At 40.3% G+C, this 15,139-nt stretch overlaps 1 protein-coding gene across 2 annotated transcripts in view; it reads right to left on the bottom strand.

Moving 5' to 3' along the window:
- Positions 1-15,139, bottom strand: part of ttc38 (tetratricopeptide repeat domain 38) — a 45,170-nt gene extending 30,031 nt beyond the window's left edge. For both annotated transcript variants that reach the window (XM_084060744.1, XM_084060745.1), the window contains exons 1-5: positions 15,060-15,139; positions 13,522-13,599; positions 12,809-12,890; positions 7,171-7,345; positions 3,234-3,407 (exon numbers count right to left, since the gene is read on the bottom strand). In XM_084060744.1, coding sequence (XP_083916870.1) covers positions 3,234-3,407; positions 7,171-7,345; positions 12,809-12,890; positions 13,522-13,599; positions 15,060-15,089 — 539 coding nt within the window. In that variant the 5' untranslated portion in view covers positions 15,090-15,139. The remainder of the gene's footprint in view (positions 1-3,233; positions 3,408-7,170; positions 7,346-12,808; positions 12,891-13,521; positions 13,600-15,059) is intronic.

The following is a 15,139-nucleotide window of genomic DNA, read 5'->3' as shown; positions in this document are numbered from 1 at the left end:
ATTCTGCCTAATGAGTACTTTCTTTTTTTGATACCAATACTTTTGTACTTTTACTCAAGTAAATTTGGAATTATTTTGCTTGTAACAAAGTATTTCTACATTGCAGTATTGATACTTTCACTTAAGTAAAACATTTGTAAAAACATACTTTTTCCACCACTGCTAATGTCCATTCAGTATATAGACATCATCAGGGGTGCAACAGGTAATCGTAATAATGGATTTAATCAATTATAAAAAAATATTTTGAAAATAAATGTGGCACCGTTGTACGACGAAGCACAAAATAGGGCTTAGCCTTAGGTCAGGAAAAAAGAAATGTATTCGAATATTTTCACGTTGATTTGATGATATACATTTAAAAAATTGCTTCTCGATCATTTGACTTCACCAGCAATCCCCACACAACATCGAAAACCTCTTCAACACTGTCCTTCTTAGACAAAACACCACCATTCACCACGTTCAACCTCCTCAATTTTGGACGTGTCATTTATCATTTTGGGGCATGTCATTTATCATTTTGGGGCATGTCATTTATAGGCGGGCTGCCTCCAGCAGGGGACCCCCGACATCCATTTCCCTGGGCAAATCAACTTGTAGATCCTGAGCCTTTCCCAGGCCAGCATGGAGATAATATACCCCCCCCCCTCAACTGGTCCTTGGTCTGCCCTGTGGTCTCTTTCCAGGTGGGACGACCTGCCCAGAGGCATCCATATTAGATACCTGAACCACCTCGACTGGGTCATTTCTATGCAAAAGGAGCAGCAGACTCTACTCCGAGTCCCTCAAGAAGGATGACTGAGCCTCTTAGCTCTGTCCCTGAGGCAGATGCCATGCAGCCAGTCCTCCTGAGAAAACTCATTTCGGCCAATCTTCTTTCAGTCATGACACACATCTCATGACCATAGGCGACAGCAGATAGAGAGATCTTTGCCCTCTGGCTCGGCTCTCTTTTTCTGTCACTATACGGTGTGTGTGTGTGTGTGTGTGTGTGTGTGTGTGTGTGTGTGTGTGTGTGTGTGTGTGACAAAAAAGACAGCTGTCCCGGCCTCACACTTCTACCCGGAGTGGACAATCCACCGCTTTCCCCGTTTGAGAACCATGGCCCTCAGACTGACAGATGCTGATCCTACAGCCCCACAAAGTATAAATTATGGCTTAAGTGGTTAAAGGTGCGATACGTGGCCACTGGGCACTGCCACACTTTGCTCCATTATTGCGTAATTGTGTTACTATCAAACTAGATGAAGAATGTACAACATAATATAACTAAATACCTTTTTCCCCCAATATTATTATTTTTGGGCTTTTATGCCTTTATGGATAGGACAGTTAGACTGACAGGAAATGGGGAGAGAGATGGGGAGTGACATGCAGGTATGTGTGGTGCATAAAAAACTGAACGCTATTTCTCCATGCTTAGTTTCTGACTCTGGGTTCAGGAAGCAGGCCTGTGCGGCTGTCCCAGATGACCTGAGAGGTCTGGATGGTTCATGGTGTGCTGTAGCACAGGTTCAGAAATGTATTTTGGCCTTAAACCATTCAAATATATATATTCAATAAATACCTTTAAGTGAGCAGCGAGATTTTGGACGGGCCAAAAAAATGCACAGCCAGGGTAGAACATAGATCAGAATTGCTGATAGCTGGCACAAAGTCTCACGGGCATACAGGCATGCACGCACGCGCGCGCACGCACGCACGCACGCACGCACACACACACACACACACACACACACACACACACACACACACACACACACACACACACACACACACACACACACACACACACACACACACACACACACACACACACACACACACACACACACACACACACACACCTTTTATCATTATAATTTAAATACAAGCTTGTAGATCTGCTAGTTTCCCTACTTTTGTTTGACACTCTTGCATGATAAAGTAGTAGGGCATTAATTTAGATACGAGGTTTCTGCCCAACAGCCAATGATAATAGCCAATTCATAACACTATTAAAACAAAAGAAAGAAGAAATAATAAATAAAAAAGATGATAAGGGTAGTACATCTCCAAACTCCAAAGATAACAGGACAAAATACTCACATCACACACAACAACAAACGCTTAACGTGTTTCGGCAAATAAGCCTTTCTCAGAGTGTTGACACGCACACAGATTCAACCAGAAGATGAGAGGAATGACCTGAAGTACCCTTTTTCATATCTTTTCAGAATATGTTTACTGAATTTGGAATTTTTAGCACTCCACTGAGAATCCCACGGTTGAAGTGCTAATATACCCTTCTCTTTCTAACTCAACTATTTAAAAACTATTGGGATGTTCGTTCTACTTCAGTCAAAAGAATATTTTAAGACCAACTCGAGCAAGTTCATGATTATAATGCCAGACAATCCCACAATCTCCATCCTCCCTTCAGCCGTACCACTCATAGCCAGTTCTCGATTAAAGGCATATGGGGTACGGCGGCGCGCAAGATAGGGCCTTTAGTACGGAAAAAAACTATTGTCCTGGGCGTCTCCCTAGGAGGGCCTGCTTTGGGATGGGGGGGAGATTACATATCCACACTGGCCTTGGAACGCCTCCGGATCTCCCAGTTCCTGAGTTAACTAATGTGGCCCGGAAAAGGGAAGTCTGGGATTCTCTCTGCTGAAACCTCCACAACCCAATTCAGTAGAATCGGTGGTGGAAAAATAACTCACATTTTTTTACATAAAAAAAGTATCAATACTGCAATGTAGAAGTACTCTGTTAACACATCGGGTGCCAAACACGGTCTGAACCGTGTGTTTACATAGTGGCGGTTCCGAAGCTTCGGTCTGAACCGTGATTTCAGTCTTTTTGTTTTTTCGTTTTTCTCCGCGCGGGCGGGGCTAGAGCAGCTCTGGGAGCACCCATTGTAATCCTGCGTACACTAGTAACTAAAGTTTTAAAATAATTGTAGTGGAATAAAAGAACAATATTTTCCACAGAAATATAGTGGAGAACAGTAATATTGAAAATTGGAAATACTGTACTCCACTAAAGTATAAATACCTTAAAATGGTACAGTACTTGAGTAAATGTACTTAGTTACTTTACACCACTGGTAGAGGACAGATGGAAGGATAGATGGATGGCCAGACGGATTGCTTTCTGTCTCTTGCTAAATCAACCTCAATGAAGTGTGTGCGTCCTAGCAACAGTTGTGAAAACAGCGGTGTGTTCCAGGATGCTCTGGTCCATACCTGAACAGAGGCATGTGGGGCTTCCAGTGAGGCAGAACCCGGGCCACCGAGTCCCTCATCTGGGTCTGGGCTCCCATGTAGAAGAACCCGTCGTGAGCGAACTTCAGCGCCAGCAGATCCGTCGGGTGCTCCACCAGAATCTCCTCCCATGTGTCACAGGCTTTGGGGAAACTCCTGCCAACAAAACAACACTGTTAAAGCTGTTACTTTCTCTTCTTTTTTTTTTTAAATAACGGAAATAGCAGATCTACAAGCTCACAACGCACCGCGATGCAGTGCGTTGTGAGCTTGTAGATCTGCTATTTTCACCATCGTATAATAAAGTATAAAATAGGGCTTAGAAGGTAGAGAAAGTGATTTTTTTTTGTTAAAACAAAATGTTTTTTTTTTATTTATTTTTGTTATAAAGTTAAAGCTGCACTATGTAACTTTTTTTTTAATGAATACAATTTAATTTTGTTCAATCTGTATGGTAGGGTATGTTAACTCATTCACTGCCACTGACGTAAAAAAAACGTAATTATTCCCGTTTACCAATGCTGCCACTGACGTAAAAAAACTTTTTTTTTGGGGGGGGGAAATAATCCAAGATATCATGATCCGAAGATGTGCTGCTCCATTCACCTCTTGGTTAACTTATTACTTAACAATCCTGTATCTCGGCTCCTGTGGACTTTTTCTTTTACAATGTATTTTTGGTCAAGACATGCTATTTTCAAAGGCAGACAATTAATGTCAACGAAGTCACGATGACCTCGTTGACATTTGTGAAACCACACAATATAACCCTCAGTGATCAGGGGGATCGATCATAATGGAGATAAATATTCTGTGACTACTTGAAAAAGGTAAGAAAATCGAAACATTGATGGCAGTGGGTAAACGCAGCCAGAAATAAGTCTGGCAGTGACATGTTGTATTTTGTCTCCCTGCTCTGCTATTGAGACATTTACTGTAGATCGAGTCAAAGGTCACGTCTCACCTAGACAGAGGATCTGAACGGATTTTGACCTGAAGGTCAAGATTCAATTTATCCCCCGAGCAAGCAGGCAGGCTCTATTAGCTCGATGGTAAAAAAATTCAGCACTTGAGCAGGAAACAGGGTTCAAATCCGGGGTAGGAGAGGAAAGTTATACATAGTGCAGCTTTAAAGCTCTAAATTCTCATAGTAATCATTGCTACAGAGTGTTTGTTCAGTAACAGGGATTCCCCACCTCCCCAGCTCTTCAGTAAACAGAAAATACTACTAGTGTTCCAGTTCCAATGTTGTCTGCTCACTTCTTTGTGTCATCACTTCCAATTTCACTTGTTTATCCTGTAATCTGTATGAGTTCTCTCTCCTGATTGGATGAAATTGGTATCCCGACCTGCACATGCATTTTCCGTGTACTAAAGAGGCTGGAGAGACAGGGAGACCCCTGTTACTGAACAAAAGCTGTATATCAGAATATATATATTAACAGTCAGTTTATAACAACAAAAACATATCACTTGCTGCACCTTTAAAGGCATAGTTTAGACTTTTTTCTATAGACTAGTCACCCCATGGAGACTTGAATTCATGGATATGTTTTAGTTTTTGTCGCATTCCTAAGACCATAAAATGACTGGCAGCTGTTCCTGTAGGAGACACAAAGAGTCTCCTTTGTGTCTCCTACCAAAACCGCTTCCTACCGGTCCGCTGGTCATCAAATTATTGGCTTAGGAATGCGACAAAACTACAACAACAAAAAAATATCCATGAATTCAAGTCTCCATGGGGTAATTCTTTGGGTGAACTATCTCTTTAACCCTTTAAGACCGGGAACGCATCTCTGTCATTGTAAGATTTCTTTGGCTATTAAAAAATAGCAGATATACAAGCTCATAGCGCGGCACCGAGTGCCGCGCTACGAGCTTGTAGATCTGCTATTTTTGAAAAATCGTGAAAATGTGTGCAAATCTTTGAATATATACTTTTTAAAGCGAGCATTTTTGACTCTCTTACAACTTCTGGGGGTCCCTGGAACAAAACATTTTGAGATGGGGGTCCACGGCTATATCATTTTTGAGAACCACTGATATTATAGCAAATATGTTTTTCAAAAAACTGTTAGGATTTAGAAGACATAGAATCCCCCAGAAGCAAAGATTTGAGTTACAAATGTTCGCTTTAAAAATACATATATCCAAAGATTTGCACACGATTTAAAAGAAAATTGCAGATCTACAAGCTCATAGCGCGGCACTCGGTGTCAGACTATGAGCTTGTATATCTGCTATTTTTGAATAGCCGAAGAAATCTTAAAATGACACACAGATACGTTCCCGGTCTTAAAGGGTTAAGTGGTTAACTGTATACTGCAGAGCAATAAACGTCCAACACAGAGATACCAGCATGTTGATCTCTCTAGGTGGAGAGATTCATGGGAGCCTGAAATATTGGCTTTCTCCTCCCATGGACAATATTGTGAAATCAAATGTCTTCTCCATACAGTATAATATCACACAGTATACTGCTGGGAAATAAAGATGTGGGGAGGTAAAACGTTAGTACTTGCCAGTCTGTGCGACAGTAAATAAATAAAGAATGCCTTTGGCGTGGCTGTGTGTGGCGCTGTGTGTGTGTGTGTGTGCGTGTGCGTGTGCGTGTGCGTGTGTGTGTGTGTCTACGCCTCCAGCGACATTCAGCCTAATTCCACCAGACGTGTCTGGACCACCATGGACCAAACGCCATTCGAGGACATTAACCCATTGAGACCTGAAGCCGATTCTACATGTCTCCTAAATCTCAACAGTTTTCTGAAAAACGTATGTTTCTATATCAGTGGTGCTCAATCTTTTTCATGTCAAGGACCCCCAACATGATATGCATTTGGCCGCGGACCCCCATCAAAATATCTTGTTCCAGGGACCCCCCAGAAGCAAAGATTTGAGCTAAAAACGTTCGCTTTAAAAAAATATATATTCAAAGATTTCCACACATTTTCACAAATTTTCAAAAATAGCAGATCTACAAGCTCGTAGCGCGGCACTCGGTGCCGCGCTATGAGCTTGTAGATCTGCTATTTTTGAATAGCCCAAAGTGTAAAATAATGTTAGCTCAAATCTAAAAATGACACAGTTCCAGGTCTTAATGGGTTAAAACTACCAGATAATATATGACCTTACTTCTTTAATATAGAAATAACATAATAATATAGCATCCTATAGATATGCAGATACGTTCAGTAGGTAAACAAAAAATAACACGCATATGCTTGTTAAAGGGCAAGAGCACTTTGGTAGAGGTTAGCCTTGATGTACTGTAACTCCAAAGGTGGACAAGAAATCTAAAATCATTGCTCCATTGATTAGAAATTGATGATTCAAGATATGCTCCTCATTGACTTACATTTGTACAGTTAAACAGCTCTCAAAGTCACTCTTTTAGCATGTAAACCAGGGGTCGGCAACAGGCGGCCCGCGGGCCGAAATTGGCCCCCCAGAAATAATATCTGGCCCGTGAGATAATTTTGAGAAAAAAAAAATTTTGAATTTTTTTTTTTTTTTTTTTTAGAAAAACATTTTTTGATTTTGAACCCACTTTTGAAATCATGCACTCATAAACACGATGCATTTTAAAGGATTTATAACATTTTATAGCTAGATTAGAGGAAAATGGAGACGAAAAAAAAATCACCAGAAAAATCGCCTGTGCTGATATTTAAACCGGAAAAAATGTTGATTTATATTGGTCAAACAGAACCGAATTAGACCCAAATTAGACCCGAATTAGACCGAGTTAGACCCGAATTAGACCCGAAAAATTTTGCGCCCGCGCGCGCGATGGAATGTCTGGGAGTGATATTGGCCCTAGGCTTATCTCAGTTGCCTACCCCTGTCATAAGACCTGGTAGTTAAGACGCACAAAATAGGACCCACAGTCTCTCTCTCTCTCTCTCTCTCTCTCTCTCACCCTTTAGAGAAGTGCTCCATGGCTTTAACATGCAGTCTCTCCCGGGGGGTGAGGTGGTCCTGGGCCGAGGCCAGCTCCACGGTAGTCTTCACGGCGCTGGCCAGCCGCTCGTTGAGACGCACAGAGCTGCCCGTTCCCACCAGCTCCAGTCCTGTGCTGATCACATGTCCCATCACTGCAGGCAAGAGAGGAACACACAACACAACGCCTTGCATTTACACTCTAATAAACAGATTTGACATATTTATAATGATATAATAATAACATATAGTGGAAAAAAGTACTCAAATGTTGCAATGTAGAAGTACTCTGTTTACAAGTAAAAGTCCGGAATTCAAAATTTACTTGAGCAAAAGTACAAAAGTGTTGGTATCAAAATGTACTAAAAGTACTAAAAGTAAAAGTACTAAAATGTTTGAAAATATCAGATCTGCAAGCTCACAACGCGTAACGCGCCGTGATGCATTGTGAGCTTGTAGATCGGCTATTTTCAAACATCCTATGTATAAAATAGGGCTAAAGTGGTTAAAGTATGTTTTATAATGTAATCATTTATATCTGCAAAGTAACTCAAGTTTTCAAATAATTGTAGTGGAGTAAAAGTACAATATTTGCCTCTGAGATGTAGTGGAGTATAAGTAAAAGTATAGACAATTGGAAATACTCCAGTAAAGTAAAAGTACCTCAAAATTTTACTTAAGTACAGTACTTGAATAAATGTACTCAGTTACTTTACACCACTGTATATAACATATGAGAGGAGTGACTTCGGTGGTAATTTGGATGCACTGCGAGCCCATCTTTTTTGACAACATCAAAGGGGACATGCGTTGCCTTCCACCTACTGAAGATACCTTCCAGTTACACCTTAGCAGAGCCCTGCATCAGTTGGCTCTGTAATTAAGCGAGCACACATGTCTCAGCCCTGTGGCAACCAACTTGGGCAGAGAGCGTGTCAGTGGTAAGTTAGTGGCAACTATGATGCTGAAGGAGGAAAAACCTGAAATTCTGTCACTGCAAGAAAAGCAAGTGTGCCCGAGGATGCTCCTGTGCAAGAGCCGATGTCAAGTGTGTCATTGCATGTCTCTGCACTGGGAGCCCCAACAAATGTTCAAAAGTTAAACTAAAAGTTAAACTCACACTTGAAGAAAGTGAATGAGTGAGTGAGTGAGTGAGTGAATCTTTATTTTATTGAGCTAATGTTTAATTTCATGTTTCACTAATAAATAAAAATTCAGCTGTGATAACTGTTTTGTTGACTTGTCATGTCATTGTTTTTTGGGGGTTTGAGGTTTTTTTTCAACAACAAAAAATGTCTCTAGGAATTTTGAGCATAAGGGTAATAAAGGCACCACAGAACCTTTGATTTGGGGTTGATTTTAATAATATTTTGTGTGGATTGACTATAAAGTAAAGATGCAAAGAAAAAAAAATGCAAAGAACGGGTGAATTCTTTGTACATAAAATGGCTATAAATCATTTGGAAAGGTTTTGCGAGTGTATTTCTTGACTTGGTGTTTCTTGACTTGTTCACACATGTGTTGTGTGTATCTGGGAAGCATTTATTGACAGCCTACACAACCTACTGAGGACTTTAAGAAAACAAATCTAGTTCAAATCACACGGTCAAAAAAATAACTGCTTCATTACACAAAAATGGCCATAATTTGTTTTGCTATGTTTCCGGCACAGCAGGCCTCTCATTCTGTGGACCTTAAAGTAATACTAGGTAACTTTAAAAAAAAAACGAAAGTTAATTTTTATATCTTTTGAGAGTGGCAAATGTGCACGCATGCACTCACACGTACATTATGTATGTGTGTGTGTGTGTGTGTGTGTGTGTCACTGGCCACAATGAGACAGACCTGTCACACTGGCTCTGTGCTCCCTACAGCAAAGGGGGATTTACTCCTCCCTTTACCACATAAACTTGCTCCATGAAAGTTTGAGAAAATGTCATGTGACAACATCGAAAAGTTTATCTATGTAAGGAAACTGTCGCAATACGTGAAACGTGGCTGGATGGAACGGTGTGGTGGATGCATCTGGCTGCAAGTGAGAAACTCAAAGTGGGCAAGTTGAGGCACAGCTGTTTACAAAGGTCCCTAGAGAGTCTGCTAAATGCCAAAATTATAAATAGCAGTATCTCGTGGTATTTGAGAAATTGAAATAAAAAGAATGATATGCACCCAGCAATATAATGTATACTTTCACACAAGAAATGGGTTTGTGACCAGGGACGTGCACAGATAGACTCTAAGTGGTGCTAGGGCACCTGCCCTTTGCCCTCTTGACCAGAAGTGCGCTTTTTTTTCAGTTTACAGCAGGGGTCGTCAACAGGGGGTCCGGGACCCCTAGGGGGCCCTCAGAGTTATTACAGGGGGTCTGCCAAATCTTTCTGTGATATGATTTTTTTTTTACCAACCACTCGAAACCTAGCATCCCTTTTCTGAGGAGAACTTTAGCCAAAAATAGCAGATCTACAAGCCCACAACGCCTCGCGCTGCGAGGCGTTGTGGGCTTGTAGATCGGCTATTTTTGGCAAAGAGGTATAGGTGTAGAGGGAAAAAAGAGCAGACCAAGTAAACAAAAAAAAGTATAATTTACTTGAGCACCTGCCCCTCAAAATGTCTGTGCACGCCACTGTTTGTGACTGGAGGGAAAAGTTGTTGTTTTTTTGCCAAGGAGTGGTATTGGTGCTAAACAAGTGCTTGCAATTGATCGAGAATCATGAAAAATCCTAGTTTGACCCCACACAAGTTACTTAAAGAAGAATTCAACATTTTAAAATTCTTCCACATAAAGTTGTGGGGTAACCCAACTTTCAGCAGCTGTCACGAGTTCTCCTAAGAGATTTATTTATTTTATTTCATTTAAATGTTTGTTTTACTAGACACCTCTACAAACACATTGCTGAAGATACTGTATACAGTATCTTGGTAAGGATTTTTTTGCAATAACCCTGGCTACAAATGAAAGTTTCCACCATACAGTATATATGAGTTTCAAGCAGCATTTGAGTTTGAATTTCAAGCAGCATCTCAAAATCCAAAATTCAATAACATTTCTACCTTGTTAAGTCAAAAAGATTTTTTTGACTTTTAAATATACATTTTTAATATATTTCAGCATAGGGGTCATAGCCGCCATCTTTAAATTGTCAATTTTTAGGCATTAGCACTCATTTTTTAGCTGGACATACAGCAGATTTGGATTCAGCAACCCTTAATACCCATAGGAAACATGAAGGTCATAAATTAACATGATTTGCCATCAGCACTTTAAATAAGCACATTTTCTGAAATTCTGCCTAGTCTGTTCTGTGGCACTGCCTGCATAGAACCTCAGTCAAAATAAATAACCACATTCAAAAGGTAGTTCTATCTGTCTCTGTCTGTCTGTCTGTCTGTCTGTCTGTCTGTCTGTCTGTCTGTCTGTCTGTCTGTCTGTCTCTCTCTCTCCAGCGTATCTCAAATTATAATTACACTTAATTTTCCAAATAATAAAGAGAAACAATTGTGCACAACAACAACAACAATAATATTGACAATACCTTAATTCATATCAGGAAAAAAGCTAATAAATGGTAATAAGAACATATCTATCTTTCTTTTTACAAACAGTGCATCAGTTATTAGCATTTAGCAGGTGGATGGAGGACAGGTAAGAGTACATTCTATAACAGGAAACAGCAGGTGCAGGTGCTACAGTACTACCGTACCTCTGCACCCCACAGCACATAAAGTAGGTTGCGTTGGCTAAATAATGGCTCTATTAGCATGAGGTGAGAATGCTCGCCTACTGTATGTGTGTCACTGCTCAGCAGCACAGCTTACTCACATCCAATCAGTGGTGGATGAGGTACTACCATTCTTTAGTAAAAGAAGCAATACTTTTGCCAAGTCAATACTTGCCAAGTCAAAGTGCAAAGGTATTAGCATCATAATATCTAACAAAAGTAAAAAAAATCACACCCAGTGTGAAGTGAGCGGTGATATTTATGAGTTATTCATTTCATCATGCATCTCGGTAGCCAATCACAGCACGTCCTGCGAAGTGACGTGCTTACATTTTTTACATTATCATTAATTTCATCATGCGTCTCGCTAGCCAATCACAGCGCATCTGCGAAGTTTGAAGTTAATTTCATCATGTGTCTCGCTAGCCAATCACAGCACGTCCTGCAAAGCTTAGCCTATGGGCGTGTTTTCCACAGCATGGCATGGCAAAAACAAATAATACTCATTATGCTGAATGACCATTTCAGAGTAATTATATAGGATAATTATTTTAACATGTTATTGGATTATGATTATTTTTTTCGCATTCCTTCTTAAGGCAATAATTTGATGACCAGCGTACCGGTCATCAAATTATTGGCTTAGGAATGCGACAAAAACTAAAACATGTCCATGAATTCAAGTCTCCATGGGGTGACTAATCGATAGAGCCCTATTTTGTACTTCAGCTATTCTAAACCGCAATTTTTGAAAAATGTTGATTAATAATTATAGCCTCTGAGATGTAGTGGAGCAGAAGTATAAAGCATCGGAAAATGGAAAACCTCAAGTCAAATAAAAGTGCCTCGAAATTATACTTAAGTACAGTACTTGAGCGAACGTATACTTTAGTGACATGACACCAACTGCATGCAGTCTCTAGCGTTCTCTCTCTCTCCTGTCTTTTGGGTTGGTGTGGACGGAGAGAGTCGACACGAGACAGAAATAACTGCAGAGTGCGAGCACTTCAGCTCAGACAGGAGGCTCAGTCATGAATAATGTGAAGGTAAGGAGACCGGCAGACAGTCATAATGATCCCCCCAACGCATGAAGAAATGTGAATTCATTCTCTCTGGTTCTCTGGTATAGGGCTGCTGCTGCTGCTGCCCTGACAAGAATGGTCTTTGTTACCCACAAGCACTTTGCCAGCAGTCTTATGCACCATCACTGCTTATTAGACCGTCAGTTTGTCATTATACTTGTGGTTAGTACTAGTGCTGGGCAATATATATATAGATGTTATATTCATACCGTGATATGAGACTGGATATCGTCTGGGATCTTTTGGATATCGTAATATCGGGATATATGTGCAAAAGTGCAAGACGCGTTGTGAGCTTGTAGATCAGCTATTTTAGTACTCTTACTTTAGCTACTTTAAGTACATTTTGATACCAATACTTTTGTACTTTTACTCAAGTAAATTTTGAATTTGGGACTTTTACTTGTAACAGAGTACTTCTATATTGCACTATTGATACTTTTACTTAAGTAAAACATGTGAGTACTTTTTCCACCACTGGTGATATGAGACTAGATATTGTCTGGGATCTTTTGTATATCGTAATATCGGGACATATGACATAAGTGTTGTCTTTTCCTGGTTTTAATCGCTTAGACCTTAGTTTATACTTTAAAATGTTCAGAGATATATTTGAACATAAAACAATACAAAACAATGTATATCATCATCACCACAATGACACTACAATATTATTGTCACAATGTTGATATTGAGGTCTTTGGTCAAACAAACATATTGGGATATTTGATGATTTTGTCCCCATCAGTCAGAAGTACTTGTGGTTCGGTACAGTATATACTTGATTTGATAAGAGTTTAATGGTATTCTCTCTTACCAAAGTGTGGATCAGCTGCCTTCACCGCAGACATGCATCCTTCAACCCCTCCCATGGTCTCATCATTACGCCAGGTCACGTACTGCATGTGGAACAAAACGCAATCATAGCCTATTCATCACCACCTTTATATAATAGCATTTTATTGAGTATTGTATTGTTTGTATGAGAGAGAGAGAGAGAGAGAGAGAGAGAGAGACACACACACACACACACACACACACACACACACACACACACACACACACACACACACACACACACACACACACACACACACACACACACACACACACACACACACACACACACACACACAGAGAGAGAGAGAGAGAGAGAGAGAGAGAGAGAGAGAGAGAGAGAGAGAGAGACAGAGAGAGAGAGTTGCCTTTATAGCAGTGATTTTCAATCAACAATCATTTTTTAGCTGATGAGGACACCCTGAATCCTAATCAAGGAGGACCCCTGGGGGCCCCAGATAACACGTTGAGAACCACTGCTAAAGAGAGAGAGAGTGAGACAGACAGACAGACAGACAGACAGACAGACAGACAGACAGACAAAGAGAGAGAGAGAGAGAGAGAGAGAGAGAGAGAGAGAGAGAGAGAGAGAGAGAGAGAGAGAGAGAGAGAGAGAGAGAGAGCGAGAGACACTGCATAGAGGTGTTAAGGTCCTTCCACACCAGGGTGTAGGTGCATAAGGACCTTTAGTACCTGGGTGAGAATGGCATCGTAGATTTTGCAAGCCTCGTTGCTGCTGGTGGACAATGGAAGACCCTCTGCCCTCCATGCCTGTTAGGAAGAGAGAGACACACTGACTTCACTGTATGTACCCACCAACAGCAGACACCAACACACTGACTTCCCATCTACGAGCTCACAACATGGTGTGAGCTTGTAGGTCAGCTATTTTTGAGAGATTTGGTTTAGAGGGGAGAAAAGGAGGTGCCAAGTTCCAGGGACGCCCAGAAGCAAAGATTTGAGATAAACATGTTTGCTTTAAAATAATATAATATTCAAAGATTTGCACACATTTTCACAATTTCTCAAAAATTGCAGATCTACAAGCTCGTAGCGCGGCACTCGGTGCCGCGCTATGAGCTTGTATATCTGCTATTTTTAAATAGCAAAAGTGTAAAATAATGCTTTTTTAGCATCTACAAGCTCACAACATGGTGTGAGCTTGTAGGTCAGCTATTTTTTGAGAGATTTGGTTTAGAGGGGAGAAAAGTAGGTGCCAAGTACAGATCCCTGGGGGACCCCCGGTCAAAGAGACCATTACAAACTTTCTCTGGTTTACTATTTTGAGTAGAAGGAGAAAATGTTTGTTTTGCTCATTAAAACAGTTCTTCCAAATTTGTAATAAAAATATTGATATATTTGCATACACCACAGAAGTGGTTTTGATCATTTCCCTCATTAATTCAGGTTTGGTTCTGATATTAATTGGTTCATTTGTAAGTTTTTTCCAGTGATGTAAAGAAAGCATTATATTTACAGATCCATTCTCTTAATTTAATGACAGCTTCAGTGGTGGAAAAAGTACTCGCATGTTTTACTTAACTAAAAGTATCAATACCGCAATGTAGAAATACTTTTAACTTGAGTAAAAATGTACTTAAGTACCAAAAGTAGAAAAGTACTCATTATGCATAATGTCCCATTTCACAAGTTTTCAAATGTATAAAAATATTTTTTTTTGTACTTAAGTAAATGTACTTATACTTTCCACCTCTGCAGCTTCATGCCGTTTCTGGCAATTAAGCCAAGCAGAAGCAGCACACATAGCATCGCTACAAAGTATAGCCTTGGATCACAAGACAGTCATGAATCAGAGCTACAAAGTATAGTCCTGATACATGACTGTCATATGTCGTGTGATCCTTCGCTACAAAGTATCAGGCTTTTAATGAAGCCATGCGTACTACTGTTTAATCACGTGCATTGTCACGTGTTCTCCTGCTGTTGTTTACACTTTACAGGGTGTGTTTAAAGTGGAATATATTAAAGTCACATTGAAAGAACTCTTCTCTCACTAACGCTCTGGACCAGGGCTAGGGCTAGCTATACTCGTGCTCTCAAACTAACATATCAGAATGCTATTTCACGATATCCCGCAGTCATAATTATATTCCCTTCTGTTATGCTACAGACAGCACTGCTGCTATAGTGTTGTGTTACTGTAACACACTACAGTAGCTCGCCTTCAGCTGAATGCAAACTCTTTTAAAAAGCTCTTATTAAACACTTACCTTACAGTCTCTAAAGCTGTTGGCCATCATGTTGCTGAGCTGCAGATTGTGTGAAACTACAACTTCTTTCCAAAGTCCAG

Source organism: Gymnoscopelus microlampas, assembly GCF_963454915.1.
Source record: "Gymnoscopelus microlampas genome assembly, chromosome: 6".
Taxonomy (NCBI): domain Eukaryota; kingdom Metazoa; phylum Chordata; class Actinopteri; order Myctophiformes; family Myctophidae; genus Gymnoscopelus; species Gymnoscopelus microlampas.
This window is presented reverse-complemented; position numbering and strand designations above follow the sequence as displayed.